This window comes from Papaver somniferum, chromosome 7 (genome assembly GCF_003573695.1).
Source record: "Papaver somniferum cultivar HN1 chromosome 7, ASM357369v1, whole genome shotgun sequence".
Classification (NCBI taxonomy): domain Eukaryota; kingdom Viridiplantae; phylum Streptophyta; class Magnoliopsida; order Ranunculales; family Papaveraceae; genus Papaver; species Papaver somniferum.
This window is the reverse complement of record NC_039364.1, coordinates 134137209-134157569: the sequence shown is the minus strand read 5'-3', so window position 1 is coordinate 134157569 and position 20361 is coordinate 134137209. Positions and strand designations below refer to the sequence as shown.

The 20361-nt window shown below is 40.0% G+C and overlaps 1 protein-coding gene and 1 pseudogene across 1 annotated transcript; one reads left to right on the top strand and one right to left on the bottom strand.

Annotated features, from left to right (window-relative positions):
* The first annotated feature begins 5606 nt into the window (after window positions 1–5606).
* LOC113298482 lies at window positions 5607–7624 on the top strand. The gene has a single exon (XM_026547245.1). The coding sequence runs from the start codon at window positions 6204–6206 to the stop codon at window positions 7401–7403; it is 1200 nt and encodes a 399-aa protein (XP_026403030.1). The 5' UTR covers window positions 5607–6203; the 3' UTR covers window positions 7404–7624.
* A 946-nt stretch (window positions 7625–8570) lies between these two features.
* Window positions 8571–12604, bottom strand: LOC113292984 (annotated as a pseudogene).
* Window positions 12605–20361: the final 7757 nt, after the last annotated feature.

The following is a 20361-nucleotide window of genomic DNA, read 5'->3' as shown; positions in this document are numbered from 1 at the left end:
TATGGAGAGTGGAGAAGTTGGATCAAATGTTGTATTGAATTTGTTAAGTTCTCAGTGCTGATAAATGGTAGGCTTCTGGTTTTTTTACTAGTGGAAAAAGAATCAGGTAAGGAGACCCTTTGTCTCCATTTTTATTTCTTTTGGTTGGAGAAGCTCTCATTTATATGACTAAACAAGCTCATCACAAGGTTTACTGCCTGGTATTCAAGTAAGTAATGTGGGTATGCTCATTAGTCATTTACAGTTTGCAGATGACACCTTGATCTTCTTAAATGCTGATATTGAGCAGATTAAAAATCTTACTATAATTCTTATCTCATTTGAACTTCTAACTGGTCTTAAATTCAATTTCACCGAGAGTCAGATTTATGAAGTAGGACTTGATGGAGACTTATCTCAATTTTGTGATATTCTGAGTTGTTATTATGGGAGTTTACTTACTACATACTTAGGATTACCTCTTGGTGATAAATCTAGAGGAGTAGCTAAGCGGGATAAGGTGGTGGACAAGTTTATTGCAAGGCTAGCTGGTCGGAAGAAGATTCTCCTCAAAAGAGCCGGTAAAATCACACTCACTAACAATGTCTTAGCTAGCTTACCTTCTTTTTTATAAGTCAAAAATTGTATTAATAGATAACAAGAATTAAAAAAAATGGCTCAGAAGGTCCCCCATCCCCGTAAAAGGGTTTAAATGAATAGCTACCATAAGAGTCCAGGAATCCCTTAAAAGGCAAAGCAACAAAACTGAAATAAATAGCCACTCAAAAGAAGAAAAATAGAAAAAGGCAAAATACCTAACTCATATTCAACTCTAAACCAAAGAACTTTCAATTCCTTTTTCCTTGCCATATAGTACTGGAAACTTTATGTTTTTGGAGCAAAGAGTTGTGCGCGGCTATAGATTTTCTAGTCCTACGCAGACCCGTAGGTCTCCCTTGTTGCACTTTAATAACCAACTCGCTACCATGTTCCAAATCAGAGTCCTTATTAGACCTTGAGAACTGATTACTTGGTATTCCTTTTGTCCTTTCTGTCCCCTTGTCCGGTGGTAGATCACCCCACTTCTTCCCTTTAACACATGAGCCTGCTCTTGTTACTGAAAAATCTTCTTCCACATGGTTTGAATCAACTTCATCGCAAACAGACTCATTTAAACCTCCCTCATCTTGGAGTACACTAAATTTATTCGGAAACAAAATTACTCCAGGATTAGGTATATGAACTACAGAATTCAACGGGAAGGTTTTAGTTGAAGCATACGCAATAGCCGCATGCTTAGCTTTCTCAAAATATTCAGTCGCCTCCGTATTTTAGCTTCAGATGTGGCTAAATCTGCTTCCAGATCTTCCATAGCAGCACGCTCCTCATTACTGACTACAACGTTATCAATTTCAGTATCATCAACCGTTGAATCAATGTTTTTTTTTTACCTGATTTTTTATGCTTCACCGCTTGCCAAACTTGTTTTGCAGGCTTCTCAGCAAGTACCGTCTGTTGTTTTGCAGTCTCAGCAAGCACCGTTTGTTGTTCAGCTCTTTTAGAAGGGTGCGACTTTGCTAGCTTCTTTTTGCACTCATCTTCCATGTGCCCAATTATATTACAAACTGAACAAAACTTTGGATAGTTAGGTATCTCAATGTATTTCCAAAACTTCCTTCCTCTTGCTGAAATACGAATACGTTCTGAAATGTGTTTGGGGTAATCTATATCAACAAGCACAACAGCAAAATGGCCATACTCAAGATCTAGAGTTCTTTGATCAACCGCTATAGGATTTTCTAGCACTTTCCCCATTTCCAACAACGATCTCTCTGTACATAGCTCAACATGGAGACCTGGAAACCTAACCCACATAGCTGCATGGGATGTTCTTTGTTTTTCAGGGTTAAACCCCGTATATCAATCTATCATCTTCAACTGTCTTTGATTCACTAACCATTTTGATCCACGGATGAACTCTTTGTCTTCCTCAGTTAATAATCTAACAATGAAGAATCCTTTGCTCATCGGGATGAAACTGCATTGATTGGAAGAAAACTTCCACTGACCCATTATGGTTTCTTTAACTTGACTGAATTTCAAGCCGGTAAAATCAAGTCTCGCAATGAGACTGTGTTGAAATCGCTTACACCCCTCTTCAAATAAATCTATAGGAATTTCCAGCGTCGATTCACCCTCAATAAGAGTAGGGTTTGGTAGAGTTGATAAATCAATGGTGGTAGGGTTTAGGGTTTGCCTTCTCTTCACCTCAACAAAAGAAACAAATTTCACATGGATCTGATTTGAGCTGGAAGGATCGCTAATAGAATCTGCAGTCATCTTGAGCCGATTGAACAAAAGATTCAAGCAACGTGAGAAAACCCAAAATCGCCTAAGAGAAAAAGACGGATTTTCTCTTAGCTAGCTTACCTGTTTATTACATGAGTTTGTTTGAAATGCCAAGTTCACTATGTAAGAAGCTTGAGAAGATTATGAGAGACTTCTTGTGACATGATAATGTGGGAAGGAAAAAGCTACATCTGGTTAAGTGGATTGCTCTATGCGGAAGAAGGAAATTTGGAGGTTTGGGTGTCAAAAATTTGAAAAAAAATGAATCAAGCACTTTTATGTAAATGGTCTTGGAGGTTTGCTAATGAGAAGGATGGTTTGTGGAGGAAAATTATGGATGAAATATACGGTGTAAGAGAGGTGGATTAGTTGGTAAAACTTCCAACTTGCTCTTATGCTAAGTCTGTTTGGAGAGTTATTATGAACTGCAACAACTTTGTCCTTAAACATGTCAAATTCTAGTGCATTATGGTACAGTTGCAAGATTTTTGGAGGATAGTTGATTATATGATAAGCCAATCAAATACTGTTATCCAAATTTATTTAATATTCCGAGGCCCAAGAATATGAAAATTGCTGAAGTTGGTATGACAGATATAACTAGTGTTACTTGGAATCTCAGACCTCCTAGAAGGTTGTTTGGTGAAGCTGCATTGAAATGCACTATTCTCATTTCAGACTTGAATTTTTTCTCCTTAAATCTTGAACTGGAAGATGAGATGCAGTGGTCTTTAAGCTCCAAAAAAGTCTACATTGTGAAATCTCTTTATGATTTTCTTTCAACTATTGGTTCAAATCAATAAGACAATGATGTTTTTTCTTTCATCTGGAAGTAGAACTATTCTCCAAAGATATGATTTTTTCTTTGGACTATTGCTCATGGAAGGCTACCAACAAGATATTCGTTAAGAAGAAAAGGTATGGATATACCAGTTGAGTGTCTTTTCTGTAGTAAACATCAAACCACCTCTCATCTCCTGCTTTGTTTCACTTTTGCAAAGAAGATTTGGTGCAAATTTCTGAATAGGCTTAACTGTTTTTTTCAATGTCTGAGCATGTTCCCACTGCTATTCAATCTTGCCATTTATCTGAATCTTCAACAACTTTAACCACTATCTGGAACTTAATTCCTGCAACAATTATCTGGTACATTTGGCAAGAAAGGAATGCAAGAGTTTTCACTAAAATTTTTTGCAGTGATGTTGCAGTTACAAACAAGGAAATTTACTGCCTTTACTCTTGGTCTTTTGCAGTCAAAGATTTTGAACTCATTTCCTGTGCAGATGTTATGAATAATTGACACTCAACTTTCTTTGAGTTGCAGTAGTGTTGGTTGTAGGTCTCTGGTTTGTTTGTGGATCTTTTCTTTTTTCTTTTGAGCTCAACATGTGTGTGGGTTCTGCTCTTTTTTCTTATTTTATTTGTACTTGGCTAAGGATGGTGTAAGTCTTTTATACCTTTTTTTCTTTCTATCAAATATACTCATTTCTTTGCTGATAGAAAAAAAGGTGAGGCTAGTTTGGTGAGGACATGTTGAGTAATAAGAATTTTTGGTATTTTTTTCTAGTTTTCTGCCGAGTGATGTAAGTATTATGGATGACTCAACTTCGTGTCTCAGATGGAGGATGCCACAGACTAAAGTTCGTGCCTAAACCAAGATACTCGTGGATCAGTTCTCTCCTAGTGGATATTGAAGGGAAATCTAAATAATATACTGTGACAAAATGTATGCATTCAACAGAGAGTCTGTTAATTTAATTACGTAGTCACTGCATCAAAAATAGTTTTAGAATGAGTTATGTAAAACTATGACTTAGATATTATGTCGAAACAAATTAAACGGGTGAAAAAGTCAATAACGGGTCCGTGCACAAGATAAGCGCCAATAATTGCATTGGAAAGTGCATAAAATAATTAAAAAATAAGAAAAATGATGTTAATTTGCATTGGAGAATGCAAAATATCATTCATTATAAATGCAAATTTCCAAAATCTATGTTAATCATCATCACCTATCTTGATTTTTAATTATTTTTCATATTTTCCAATGTAACGATTGGTTGTTATTTTGTGCATGAATGTACAAAGTAACAAAACTCAAAAGTAAAAATTGACTAAACAATCTCGACCTTCTCTCAATCTCGAGATTATCGAGATTCCACAGAGATGAGTTGCCAAATTAAAGGATAGTATAGAAATTTTAGTTTAAAATAACATAATTAATCACTCGATTTCCTTTCAAATTACGATGAGCGAGTTCAAATTAGTCTAAAACAATGTATAATCAATCTCGACCGAGATTCTCGTTTTCGATCTATGGCCGAGACGAGTTTCTCAATCTCGCCGAGACAACTGAGATTCCTAGTAACAAAAATCAAACCCAACTCTTAAAAACTCGAATTTTGGGTACCTTTCTTAAAAATTGGTGTCATTTCTTTATATGTATACATGTGTCACGTGTAACATATGTAAAGTGTGTAAACTGCTTGACATATATGTTACTGTTAGAATATAAGCATCCAACTCAAAACCAATTGGAAACGAGTGGAGCGGCCTTAACGATTATAAACTGCAGGATCTTAGATAACCCAGATAATGTGGGACTAATAATAATATCAACACGCCCCCTCACGTATAGTCTCGTTGGGTCTAACACGTGGGCAATAAATCGGGTGACGCGGAGTAAAGGTGCTATCAAATGACTCGACACAAATAGCTTGCTCTGATACCATGTTAGAATATGGGCATCCAACTCAAAACCAATTGGCAATGAGTGGAGTGGCCATAAGGATTATAAACTGCAGGATCTTAGATAACCCAGACGATGTGGGATTAATAATAATCTCAACAATTACGGGTTTAAAATTGGAAAATAACGATTCTGAGATTTCACCGAAAATCTCTCCGAAGTAAAATTGTCCCAGTCCCAACTGAGACTACACTGAGACTACACCGAGATCCGAAATTGACTACACCAAATTTCTTCATCAGCTACTTGATTAAGTGGTATGGATTTTGAAATAAAACAATCTGCCGAAAATCTCACCGAGATAAAGTTGTCCAGGTGTCTTAGTTCCGCTGTCTCAGTCCCAACTAAGACCAAACCAAGATCCGGAGCCACTCTTTTTTCAACTTAGAATGAAATCCGAATCACACTTTATTCTTCCAAATAAGGGAAAAAAAGAGGAAACCACTCTGTTTCAAAATGTAAAAAATATAAAATCATCATCTGCCTTGCTAGGGCCCCGGCCATAGGCAAGTATGAAGTATCTCCCTGTTACATCCCTCAAGTTAGTGGATGACCCGAATTTAAAACCCGACTCCACCTGGCTTAAATGCTATTTCTTTCCTATTATATTCTTAAACAAGAACCGGGCACAGACGCATAGCAGGACAGTAGTGGTGAGGATATATAGAAGTAAATACCAGTAGTAGTGACCTGTGACTCTATATGTGTAGTAGTAGTAGTTGTTGAGGTAGTAATAACGAAAATAAATGCACTGTTAAGATAGTCGATATCGAAGTTGTTTTTGTTGTACAACACTTCACTCAATTTCCACAGACCACAGATTTAACATTATACTTCTCTTTACCTGCAGACAGTGGTGTTTTTCTTTTTTATTGCATCACACCCTCCTTCAATCATCACTGTGTTTTTTCTTGTTAACGTAAAACTGACGCTTCTCTCTAACTTTTTATTTCTCAAGATCTTTGACTTCTAAAACTCATCAACTTCTGCCTTGGTGTTCTATCCTGTCTAGAGACTCCATTACAGACTCTCTATCTAATCTCTTCATCAGCTCAAAAGTTCAGTATCACCGAGGGAACCAAAACAGCAGCAGAACATAAAAGAAGAGAAAGACGAAGTAACAAAAATGAAAGACAGAGGAAAAGCAGTGGCGGTAGCTAGTAGTAGTAATTGGTTCACAACAGATTACTCTTCTTATTCAGATCTTCCATGTAAGAAACACCCATCTTCATCTTCAGCAGGAGGAATTTGTGCTTACTGTCTTAAAGACAGACTTATCAAACTCGTTTGTTCTGATTGTGGAGAACAACGTCTCTCTTCTTGTTCTTGCTCTGACATGTCATCTTCGTATACTAGTGCTGAAGTTGGTAGTGTTGGAAGGATTTCATTCTTGATAGAGAATGAAAAAGAACTGGATTTTAATAACCATATCCCACATTCAACAGGAAATATCAATATAAATAACCCAATTAGATCAGAATCGTCAACCGTTATCCTTAAAAGAAGCAGTAGCAGTTGTGTTGGTGTTAAGAGAAATGGGTTTTGGAGATTTGGAAGATTGTTTAGGAAGAAAGGAGAAAAGGGAAGTAATGGTGTTGAGTTTAGAGAGGGTGCTAGTGTTAATGGAGGCGGGTTTGATGATAAAAGTGAGATGTGGGTTTTTCATAATGCGGGTAGTGTTCCAAGGTCTAGATCTCTTTGTGGTTTCAGAGGTGGTTTTGATGCTTCAGAAAACGGTTCTACTACTGTTGGAGGAATGTCTGATTCAAAAAGAGCTGGAAATACAGAGTCAGCAAACAGAAAACACGGGGTCATTCATGTTGTTGAGTCAATCTTAGGTGGTTCTAATGCTGGAAAGAATATTAGTGAAGTAGAATCAGGAAATGGTTCCGGGAGTTCAATGAAGAATGATAACATTTCATCACGGATTTCAGAAAGTGTGGCATTTAAAGGGTTTAAGAATGATGGAGTCATGGAATTTAATGGTGATTTGGATGATCACGACTCTGGCTTTATTGATTTAAAGCTTGGGTTTTCATCAGAGTCAAAACCGGAATTCTCTTCTTGTCTGAAAAATAGTGATCGTTTTGAGACAGAATCAGGGTTCAGAGTTTCTAAAGATAGTAATTTCTCAGGACACGAATCTGATTCATTTAGTTATTTGAGAGGAGAAAGAATTTTCAGTAATGGGAGTTCATGTAGGATTACAGTTAATGAAAAAGAAATTAGTAAGTGCAGAAAAAGCTTGAAAATTTGGAAATGGATTTTCAAGAATCATTCAAGTGGTGTTTGCAAGAAGCATGGAAAACATTGCATTAGATCTTGAGGTTAGAACAGAATTTGTTTTTGGAACGGGTGTTGGCCGTCAAATGAAAAAAAAAAAATGCTCTTTTTTCACAGTGGAATTAGGACAAAATTCATGTTGATTTCATCTATTAGGTTTATAGTATTAGCTTTAATTAGACTTATTTAATCTGTTGAAACCCTTCTTCTTTTTGAACTTTTGAATGTTCTGTGAATGATAATGTAAAGGCGTAAAGCAAATTTCAGAGAATTTCTTCGCTTTTTCTTTTTGTTGGGATCCTGTCTAAAGTGTCACTAATCTATTGAATTGCTAGACCTGTAACAATCACGAAGGATTCAATTTCAAACAGAAATTTCTCCATCAGACTCAGGCTGTTCACAGGGCCACAATTTTGTTCATAGGTCTAACTTTAACACGCGGCAAAAAAATCGAAGAGTTGATAAAGTTTTATGATCCAAGTTATAAGCCATGCCATAATTTTTTTTACTGTTCGTTCTTCTAGCTAAATGATAGAAAGTTTCATTTGCTTGGATGGGAATATGGAATGCCTTGTGTTGTGTTCACCTAAACAAAACAATGATAGCTACAAACGCCTCGAAGCTAGTTGAACAGCCTAACTCTTTATCAGGAAGCATTCTTAAATCTAAGTACTTCCCTACTACTGATTTCCAAGTCCTAGATCACTATTCAGATGGCTCACTAAATCTTTCATATCCTGGATTGAATTTGAGGGTGATGCTCAATTTATCAAACCAAAAGTAATATTTGCCAATTTTTTTTGTGCGTCTACTTCATTCAATGGAAATTTGGGCCTTGTGACTAGCTTTCGTTGACAGGATTATCTTCTCTGGCACATATTTGTCATTAACTTATTCAACTCATCCTTAGTCCATGCAAACTCGTAGATACATTCTTTATTTATCCGCTGAAGTCAAAACCTTGCGCCAACTCTTATACTGCTAGTTTGGCTATAGATGAAATTGTTCCAATACATTTTTCCTAGGATTACTAAGCAGCAGGGATAACGATTGGTAGACAGGAATGTAGTTTTAAAATTGATTGGAGTATACTACTTCTGAAGGAACTATAAACAAGAACTGAGGGAAACGTAGTAACCTAACCAGGCAGGAGCACTAGTGTCACTTATTTATAGATAACTGTTGAGGAAATCAATAGTATATCTTTTATAGAATCAAAATGGTAACCAAACAAAAGCTGAACGGAAAAAATGGATGTTAAGAATCATACTCTTAATGAATGGTATCTCAAATGTTTGATTGGACACACAACCGAAATGCTGGTTGAAGAATAGGGAAAGATACTATTTCTTTGAGAACTCTTTGCTACGATTAGCTGCAGCAACAACGGCATTCATCAGAACTCCACGAAATCCACCCTTCTCCAATTCGTGAATTGCAGCAATGGTGGTTCCCCCAGCTGATGCAACATCATCTTTTAGCTGCCCAGGATGCTTACCTGTGTTAACAACCATCGTAGCTGCTCCCAGAACCTACAGTGTTGGGCGAAACATGAGCATAATTACCAAGTCTGGAAACAGGAAATCTCGCTTGACCTGCAAACTGACTTTTCTTTGCCTTCACTTTTTGTTCTAGTCATCCTATTTAGTATGACATTCTATTCATAGCCTGCTGGGAGGAAAGACATGAAGGTGATATAATGGCAGGGTTTTCTGAGGGTTATCTTCTCACCATACAGATGATTCTCATGGACAATCACATCATTCGAAAACTTTTAGCACCATCCGGAGTTGGTTAATAGTATTAGTTAGGGCAACAGCTCAAACAATGTGTGTGTGTTTTTCTTTAAAGAATTTATATAGTAAATCATCCTCATAAAATGTCGTCATTTCAATTATCTAAATGTGAATTGTGAACCCATCGCTGGGTGCAAACGAAGTGTAAAAATAGAAGTCAAGACAAAAGAAGTGCGCAGGGAAAGAGAAAAAGAATCACGAGAAAACAACAAACCACACTATTCGAGTTTCCACTTACAGTCTGAGCAGCTAAACCTGCCGCAAGATCCCGTGGAAGACCTGCAGCTACTCCACCATCGGCCAAAGCCTCTATTGCCATAAAAATATATGCTGGGACACTTCCGCTGCAATGTAAACAGCACTAATCAGATCAATCATAAAAAAATGTAAGTTTACATTCAAATGATAACAAAACAAGATCAATCATACAGAGCGGCATCTAAGAAAATGCACAGTAACAAAACAAGATGAAAATAATAAATATCCAATGTGCATCAGATTGTTACTGCACCAAGTGCCACATACCTCACTCCACTGACGGCATCAAACATTTTCTCGTTAGCTCTCCATGTCCTACCAATTGCTCCGAAGAGACTATCCATAAGCAATCCATCTTCTTCTGTTGCAGTTCCTCCTAAGCTAATAACTAAATATTTGTAAAGACATTAGACATTTGTAAAATCAATATGAAATATTAATAAACACATCAAGATAAGAAGGCTTCAACGGGAGAGAACCACAATACTATACACAAATTCATCACATACAAAAATAGATAAATAAAGAGAAACACGGAGATATCTGAGATTTATTTTTTTCTACTAGTAAAGTGCCAAAAAGGACTCTCGATAAGTTTTCAATCTTATTATGCAGGACTCAAAAACTATTACATCATACAGAGTTCGACTATTTTCACTACTATGAGTAAGAAAAAAAAGTGCTTTTACCTGATGCTGCCTGACCTACAGCAGAAGGAGTATTTGGCATAACTCGAATAAAACGAGTACTCTCAGCCCATTCCTGCATAAAGACATAATTAACTTATTTCAGTGAAAATAGAAATTAGGCACACACAAAGGATCTCCCCGTACCCATCATGCAAAAGGTACGCCTTTAGAGCCATCTGCTCCTTCGACTGATTGTTCGCCTCGGAGATGAAACTGGGAAGAATTTGAAACCCTTACAACGATGTAAGCATCACTCAGAATGAAGGCATAGAAGTGATGAACGGATGTGGACAAGAGAAGAAACTTGAAGACAAAATGGTAAAGAATAGACTGGTATGGAGAAAATGAGTATGAACACTTGCTGCTTGGTAATTTAGACAGTTACTGAACTGAAGAGATATCTCCACTCTATGAAATCCCTTAACCTATACACTCTAATTTACATAAAGTAAAAAAAAAATATATTGACCAGCTGATAGTTTAACTGTAGAAAACTACACTAAAATATTAGCTGATGGGAAAAGCTCTTAAATAAACATGGATTAGCCCAAAATGATCATATTTATAGTAGTGAATAAGCAAAAATAGGTTGGCTTGCAAAGACAGCTTAAATGTGTCTGAGACTCTGAGACATAAGTAGGAAACATGGGGATTTTCACAAACACAGGGAAATAAATGCCCTTGATTCTATGAGCTGAAATACCTTATGAAACTAGAACAGTCTGCCACAACTTGGAAAGCAACAGTCAATTAGAAGAGAGGTTTCAGATGCAAACCTGCAGATCCGCCAATTTAATTCCCGCAGCAATTGACACCTAAAGTTTATCTTTGGTAAGTGAAGGTTTCGACTGTAAAACCACTTCCTTCACTGCAATTATGAAAATTTCAATTAGAATGGGAAATAGAAGAGAAGAAAGGATGCACTTAAGATTAATAATAAAACAGTTAATGGGATTTATTAATTTGTAAAGATGCATGATGTTAAGAACCAGACTTAGAGACCTCGAAAGAAGTTGCTCATAAAGAGTGCAAAGTCTAATTAGTACCATCCCTAGGATCCTAACATTTCAGCATCGCTTCCAAAATTGACGCCTATGTCGGCCCACTCTATCTGACACTGAGACGGACATAGCCGTCTTCCTATACGGTGGCTCCATACAATTACGAGTATTCACCACAATGAAACCACGCCTGTACATAATACGGGTAGAGCCTCGATATGTAAGATAATAATAGTTTGTACGAGCTCACTGAGGAGCTTGTGACTTCTTACATCATTTTTCGTATTTTTCTTGTTCATTCGACGGACAAATTTACAAAACCTACCTCATATCTCTCGCTAACCATGCGAGTATGCAACCCTCAATCCCCACACGAAGAACTAACCTAGTAACTAAATAAATTCAATACCTTAATAGTGGACAAAGATAAACCCTGTTAACTAGGACATCACTGACCTAACTAGCTTATATTGGTAGACCAATTCAACTTACTCACAAGACTAACATTACACTTGACTAGTTTTATTAAATTCCCAATCAAACAGATAAAAAATTAGAAACCCTAACAGGCTAACAACTAGAGGACCATAACAGTTACTTGTTCTTTAATTTTAGCCTTGTCCTCAAGCTTACGGAACTTTCGGAGTTGTTGTTTGCTTCCATGCGCATGTCACCATCTATTTATTTCAACGAGGCAGTTATCAACTTCAGAGATGCAAGAACAAAGGAACAAGGGCATTGTTTCAATCACAACGAAATGTTTTAATCGGGTTATCAATGCAAAATGGTTTTCATGACTAGTTCATGTATAAAAAAGTTAGATGGTGACGTGCACATGGGTGCAGGCATCAACTGAAAAATTTCCTTACTGATACTAAATCGGCTGCCAATCACAAAATTTTATATGGTAATTGACTCTCTCCAGCCATCCACATACATCAAACCTAAAATTACAAAAGCATAGAGGATGCTAACACTACATTTGTGCACCATGATCATGAAATAAGCTACTTCTAAAGAGACAAACCTAGATCAATTTTGCTTGTTCTTCATTATCATATGACAAAGAAATAAGCAATTAGAAATGAAGTAAAGACACGATAGAGACATACCAATCTGGGGTTTGACCGAAAATATGATGACATCACAGTCTTCAGCTACCTATTCATCACAACAATAATACATCAATAGATTACATTAAGGAAAACAGAATTGTTAAAGCATAACGCAACATTTGAAATAGAGCAATACTAATTCTAGAAGCAAAAACATCAATAGATTAGACCTGATGATTATGCTCATAGACCTTAACTCCGAAGGAAGAAAAAACATCTCTACGTTGAGAATCTCTATGAGCAGTACTAATTCTAGAAGCAGGTAAAACCCCTGATTTCACAACTCCTCTAGCAATACTTTCCGCCAATTTACCAGCTCCGATAAACCCTAACTTGAATGTATCAGTTGGAATCGGAACTGAAGTTGCCATTTATCAGGAGCTTTCTTATTGTTTAACTAAAAAAAAATGTTTTAAGGATCTCTCGGTAACTCCTGAAATTTCTGAACCTAGTCACTTGTTCAGTGCACTGCCCGTGGGGGTCACGAAAACGACGAGGAGCTATATGCATTACACGTGCCGTGGGGAGTTGTTTTTGGAGGGAAAGATAGATCTTTTTTCTTGAAAACACGTAGCATCGGACACGACTTTCTCAGCAAACCGATTCTTTTTTAAAAAAGAACTCAAAGATTACACGAACACGCCAATACCAGCCATGTTCGTCTCTAACATGATTGGATACGATTCGTGCCCAACATTTGCCTGCCATGTGGTGGATCTTCCTTTTATTGGTATCGACCCTTGCGGGGACGCGTGGTGGATACAATTTACTGTGTTCCATATAGACATCCCACATTATGGACACATACAACGCCGGATGATTTATTTATTTTTATTCATTTTACTAGTGTATGACCCGTAACGGCCCGGGCTTTTATTTGTAAAGATTTTATGCCTTTTTTTCTCGAACACCAAACTAAAGCATCGTGGCTATTTTAAGACAGATACATTAAATTAAAACAGATATTGATTCTGATTCCGACCATATTGCATAAGACACATGCATGCATTAAATTAAAAATACTAACAAATAAAAAGCTAGTTACTGATAATCAGGAATCAATTTGGCGATACAAATACATTATTCAGGAATTAATTTGGCGATAAAAAGCTAGTTGCTGGTGCCTAGAAAACACATTATTCAAGTGGTATTTTTCGAACAACATAAAAATTAATCTTAGGTTGCATGAACCAAACACATTTACAGATCATGTGGAAACCCGGGTTAAATATTTTTTTCCCTAACTTGCCATCCAAAGTTGTGGTATAATGTCCAAGAAATAATCTGATACATTTTTCTGGATGACTGTGAGCACACAAACCACGAGAGGGTCCGAACGCTCACAATCAATCATTATCATCTAAAGAGATTATGATGATGGTACCCTGGTGTTGATTCATTGGCTCAAAACCTTCGGGTTTATCATGGCCTCATCCAACAACCCCATGCGTGGCGTTTGTGCATGGGATATAAGTATTAAGGAAAACAAAACATATAAGCAAACATGCGCGGAGCTAAATGAATGTAAAGTGCTGAAATGTAAATAAGACCAAGGTTTACGTGGTTCAGCACTAAGGCCTACATCCACGGGGTTTGTTGTTTTACTATGTTCTTCACGGTTACACGAATAGTTGAATGACTTTTGGGGTTTACATGTTTCTCTCCTCTAAGGGATTAACTTACCCTTACTATTTCTCTCTCTCTCTCTCTCCTTCCCTTCCTGATATTTTCGATCCCCCTTCCTCTTGGTGGAGATTGGGTATTTATAAGATTAGAACGTGGGACCCATCTCTGAAGACCGTTGGAACCTTATCTTCTTGTGTCCTTGCGTCCATCACGCGGAGGTCTGCGTTTGCCCCTTGATCCCGCAGAGGCATCCTCGCTCGTTCCACAGGTTGGTCGACACGTACACTGCTCAGAGTGTTTAATGTGGGTAGTTGAGGGGTCTGCTCGTGTCAGACAAGTGTCTTCTGCCCCTGTCAGTCCGTGTCAGCTAACTTTCTCTCCACCGTTGATCTTAGCTCCTCTTTTGGGGATGAGATAAAGTAACTCCTCGGGGTTTATTCGGTGTTTCGTGACGCATCATGTTTTGATGTTTTGGCCTGCATGCTTTCCACGTACCTTTTTATATACACGTGTCTGATAGTGAGATATATGTGTACACAATTTGCCCTTTTTCTTCGGGCTTGAATGACTAATGGGTGCCTTGAAGAAAAACTATCGTCGCATATTCTTCTCACTCCTAATAACTTCTCCTAGATACTTGGGCACGTCTTTTATTCGTGCATTAACTGCTTATGTAACGGGCACGTTTCCCATTCCTCCCTTAATTTCCTTCTCTTTCTTTCGGGTATTTTAAGGATAGAAAGAAAATTTAATTTCATTCTTCCTAAACACTCTCTCAGTTTTCATTCTTCCTTTAAATTTTCTGTCTGTCTTCATTGAACATGTGACCTTAAATTCTCTGTCAGTCTTCATTGCACCTGTGATCTTAAATTTTCTGTCAGTCTTTATTGCACCTGTGATCTTAAATTCTCTCCACCTTAGCATTAACCACGCCCGCTTCTCCTATTTGTTTCTTCTACTGCTGTTTTTGCCGGTAAGTTTTTCTTTTCTTTATTTCCACCGTTTTATGCTGTGTTGATTTGTGAATTTTCTGCTACTGTTGTTCCTTGTTTGTGATGAAGAACTTCTTATGATGCTTGCATACTAGTTTGCCCCTGTTCTTCATCTTAAATTAAGGAAGCCATTACTTCGAGGGTGAAATTTTGAGCATGTATACTAATTTTAGGGTTGCTACGTTATCGTGGTTGTATTGCTATGGATGTGTTTTTTGATTTTTGGTAATGTTTTTTGATTGTGTGTAACTTGTTCTTGATTTTATTCTTTCCGCAGCCATGTCTGACCTTCCGCGGCCTACTTATCAGACTCCTGATTCTGGGTTATCGAGATCTCCTCCGCGTCGAGAGTCTCAAGATGATGTACGTCGGAGTCGAGTTTCTTCTGGAGCGAAAGCCTCGTCCTCTAGGGAAGAGATTCCTCCGATAATTCCGTCTGGTTCTCGAAGAGTCTTTGATCGCTCAATGGCTCGTCCTCGTGATGATACTAGGAGTACGCAGGCTCCGCCCCGCGCTGTTGCTTTTGACATTCCTCCTCTACGTTCGTTAGTGCCCGAGCATCATCTACGGTCTTCTCCAACTTTTAAAGGGAAGAATACGAAGGGTGTACTCCTAGGGTTGAATCTTCAAAGAATCCCCCCGTGAAGAGAAAAGCTTCGGAAGCGTTCGTTAGTTCATCCGGCCCGCCGAGGAGGATGAGGCTGCTCCCTTGATACGCAGTGTCTCTGTTAGCAGGAAAAAAGTAACCTTCAAGCATATCGATCTTGAAATATTCAAGGAAAAGCATGAGCTTCAAGCCTTCGGGGTTCGTTTCTATGCCCCTGAGGATGATATTACGTATGAGCTTATCTCCAAGTATGAGTTCGATGAATTTCATTTGTTAACGACGGTTGGGGCATTCGAGGCTGGTCTATGCTGCCGTTGTACAAATCAGGTGATTCCTTCTACTACGACGTGCTCGCTAGTCGTGAGGGTTCTTCCACCAATACTCACAGCCGTTCCGTATCCCAACTATCGGGGAATTATCTCCGCGCCCTGAAGGAATGCTATCTGCGGAGTAAGGGGGAAACGTCGATGACTTGTTACGTCCCCAATCCCATGGAGAAGGAATGGTATACTTGAGAATTTCAATAACTCCTTCGGTGATTACGTCAATAGTAGGAATCGCAAGCCGTGGAGTGTCAGCCTTCGGAATCTCCCTGCTCCTCGAGGCGAGATTCGTCTGTTAAATGAGGTCAGCGATGCCAAGCTGAAGTATGTTCCTGGCACGGAGGCGTCCAGTCGTCGGAAACTCTTCCCCGCGCGAGAGAGGATCAAGCGCGATCATGACTACGAGTGGCACGCCACCGTTATCGAGATAGTTGGTCCGTGGGCTTAGGTTGGATTCCTGGTCCCCGCGTTGGCGGCCTACCGAGAATAGTAAGCCGCGCGAATCTCCTCCTGTTCGCTATGGAGATTTCTGCCCCTGGCGTCTGAACTTTGCGGGCATGAATTTTCCTTATGCCCTGGACGTCGTAGAGGGAGACGAGGAGGATGGTTCCGGTGCTATACTCCCACCGAAGAATATCTCAGCTGCTCAGGTACGCAGATTCTAGCTGCGCTTCTTTTTTAGAACTTCCATCAGACGGGAAAAATAATTCTTTTTGTGGTGTTGGTTTCAGGTATTGAAGAAGAAAAAGATTAGGCCGAAGCAGTCTTCTACTACGGTGATGGGCGAGGTTGAAGCCCAAGAAGAAGTTACTAGTCCAGTGAACGAAGAGTTTGCTGAGGACGAGATTACAGATGGGGAGGAACGTACTGGTACCTCCCCTATCAATGTCGAAGAAGAGGTCTTCGCTGGTCACGCTGGTGATGAAGGAAGGAACAAAGCGTGTGGTGGCTGATGACGTTGTCATCGGGGATGTTTCCGTCCCTGCTGGTGATGTCGCGGATACCCTTCCCACTTCTCAAGAATTTTCTTTTGATCGGATGTATTCCACGGGGGAGTTCTTTGACGAAGCCCTCGATTTTCCCGAGGACTTCTCTTTACTTTCCCCCAATGATGATTGGGATGTTCTTGGGTGGTGATGGTAATGGGGATGCTACTGTAGAAGATGTTGGTGCGGAGGAGCCTGCTGTGCATGTAGGCGCGGAGGAGCATGCCAACATTCGTGCTGAGGGGGTCGTGTCAGAGAAGGAAAATCTGTCGTTGATGCGCTGCCGATAGTCTTCCCCAGTCGCCGACGTCTGAGGGTGAGGACGCCATCATGGATTGGTTTAAGGAAAAGAATCTTCTGTTTGTCTCTCATCCCGCTCCTGTGTTGCTGGGGAAAAGGAATCAACCGCGTATACCCGTCGCATGATGGAGATGTCTTCTAAGGCGCAGGTGTCTGAAGCCTGGGGAAAAAGGTTGACTGTTCCCGAAGCTACCCTCGTGCCGGAGCCTCCTACTTCCGTTGCCGATATGATGGCTATCGCCGACGGGTATCAATATGGCTTTCCCGCAGCAGCGTGTGCTGAGGTAAATTTTCGTACATACTTCTACGTGACGATCAGACGCTTCGGTGAAATAATGTTTTGTCATCTTGATGTGTAGATGATGAGGAGCGAGCATTGTAACCACGTGCTGTATCAGTTCTTCAAAGCGAAATCTCTGAAGCTCGAGGCTAAGCTTCGTCACCGAGAAAAGGAATTATCTGCGGCTGAGGTGGAAATAGAAGAGCTGAAGAAAAGCCTTAAGGAGAAAGAAAAGCTGGGTGAAGCAGAGGCTGATCTTCGTTCAGAACTTGTTGCAGTGCGCGCTGAGTTAGAGCAAACTCGTAGCCAAGTTTCCACTTTCACAGGTTTGGTTCTTTTCCCTCGCCGTATGTCGTCATTCTTTTATCTCTTAGTTGTTCTGTCTGAGTCTCCCCACCCTATCTCCAGTGGGTGGCGTCCCCGAGCTGATATGGCTTCGAAACGAAAGAGTTCGGCAAAAATCTCGTATTAGAGATTTGGTTGAGAAAATTAAGAGTGAAGCTAAGAAATGGGATGCTCGGGCTGAGGTATGGCGCGCGCGGCATGTTCAGATGGTCGACATGCAAAATCTGTACAACCATGATCGTGCTTTATTTAATGGCACACTGCTGTGGACCCGTGATAATCTGCGGGAAGCCCGTGAGCGCACTTCCTTGTTGGAATCTAGGATTCAGCTGTTGGAAGAAGAATTACAGACGGCTCGATCCATTCCTCTTTCAGGGGTCCAGGATAATATGCTCTGTCTTGCCAGAGAAAGAGATGATGCTCGTGCTGAAGTCTACGCTCTCAGCAATGCTCTTTCCGCGTCTCGTGCCGACGTAGCTCGTCATGCTGAGTCTGAGAGGAATCTGAAGTGTGCATGTACAGACTCAGCAAAGGGGTCTCAGAGATAAATAAAGAGGTCGACCACCTTCGTCATATGGACTCGATGAAGCAGGTAGAATTAGATGCCTGTCAATTTACTCTCACCAACCTTCAACTAGACTATAAGAAATTATCCGCGGAATATGATCATCTTGATGAAGCGCGAGATGCGGTTGTTAATGAGTATGAAGAGTCTTCGGCTTGTGTCGAAGGTATAATCCCATTTCATCGAGTGTGACCTTGTTTTTTTTCTACGCTAACTCCGTGGTGTTGTATTTTTCAGAGCTCGAGGGACGCCTTCGCGTCACAAATGAAAAACTTGAAAAGGCTCAATCTTCCTTAGCGCAGCAGGAAGAACAGACCAATCACTTCAAGAATTTAGCAGCAACCCGCGAGGAGGCCGTTGGTGCTGCTTCTAGAGAAGTGAGTCGGCTATCTTCGTTATTATCCCAAGCCCAACAGCGGACAACAGTTATTAAACACAAGGCTCGTTGTCAATTGGCTGAGAAGACGAACAAGATGCTGGAGAGGATAGAACTTGGCCTAAGGAATGAACATGGTCTCGTGAAGAACTATCCTCGTCGTCCCGTTCCTTCTGCCTTGCCCAGCTCCTCGGGCCCCTCTTCTGGTGGGAGCGTCCCATCAAGTCTTCGGAATAATCCTGCCGATGGGGCCGCCACTTAGGTAGAGATCGCAGCGTTTTGTAGGATCCGCGGCATTATTATACTTTTTGTAATCATGTAACAAGGATATTTTTTGCTGATGATCCTGTAAAAGGAATATTTTTTGATTGTGTATCCTTGACTTTTGCCTTTCACTTCTTGTAATCACCCTTTATGAAATGAATCCTCTTCTTGATATACCTACAATGTTGTTTTGTTTTTATTTTAAGTATTTGTGAAAAATCAAAACAAAAGTTTTTAAGTGTTTTTGAGTGCGATACTGAAGGAAGGTACCTTCGTGATCGTCTTGAGACCTGTCACCCCGCTGGCGAATCCTGGGCCAGAGGATTCCCAGACGGTGGGGGCCGGGGCAACGTTCTAGGATATGGGATTAAAATATTTACGCACCCATTCCGTCGACTCGTTGCCTTAAGATTGGTTGGGTATCTCTTTCTGCTGGGTGCCTTCCCCCTGGTCCTACACTTATGGACACTGATGGGGGAGCCCTGAGAGATTGTAGATTAACTACTTTCCCCAATATTGTAGGTAGATTCCACTGACTTGATAATTTGAAAGCTTGTTTGATTGATAAGTTGAGGTCTGCAATTCCTCTTACAGAGATAGAAACATGTGGAGAGGTCAGGCTCCCTTCTTCTTCTGGTACACTCCAAGCAGATTCAAATATGCGTTGCTTCTATGGGAAGTATGGTTTGAGCCATTTAGCATTCCAAGGATGCCGGAGGACCTCGCCTTTTAGATTACGAAGGTAGTAGGAACCTTTACCCGCAATGTCGTGGATCATAAAAGGTCCTCCCCATGTAGGTGCTAACTTTCCCCACTTCTTTTCTTGCTGATACCGTGGGATTGTTCTCAACACATACTGTCCCTCTACAAAATTCCGTAGCTTTACCTTTTTGTTGTACTCCCTTAGCCTCCACCCATTTACTGAAGTAGTCCGTGGCTACTATCAAAAATCGTCTCTTCCCTGATCCTTCGATGAAAGTCCCGACGATGTCTACGCCCCATTTTGCAAATGGCCACGGGCTATCGACAGAGTTTAACATTGTTGCCGGCGCGTGGATCTTTTTCGCGAAGCGCTGACATTCTTCACATCGTCGGGACATCCTCGCGGCATCTTGTATCATTGTCGGCCAGTAATATCCTTGCGTTTTTGCTTTGTCAGCTAGTGATCTCATGCCGCTATGATTCCCCGCGTCACCATAACGGATATCATTTAGAATTCGATGCCCCTCTTTCCGGGACAAGCAGCGTAGTAAGGGTCCAAGGAAGGATTTCCTATACAGGACCCCCTCCCGAAGATCATATCTTCCCACTTTGGAGAGTATCTTCCTAGCTTGTTTCCGATCCGCAGGTAAGCTTCCTTTTTCGAGAAAGGCATGTATTGTCACCCTCCAGTCATCTTCGTTGCTGAAGTCTTCGTCTTGATTTGCTCTTGACAGGATGTCCTCTTCATCAAAGTCATTATGGATGTCTTCTCCTAC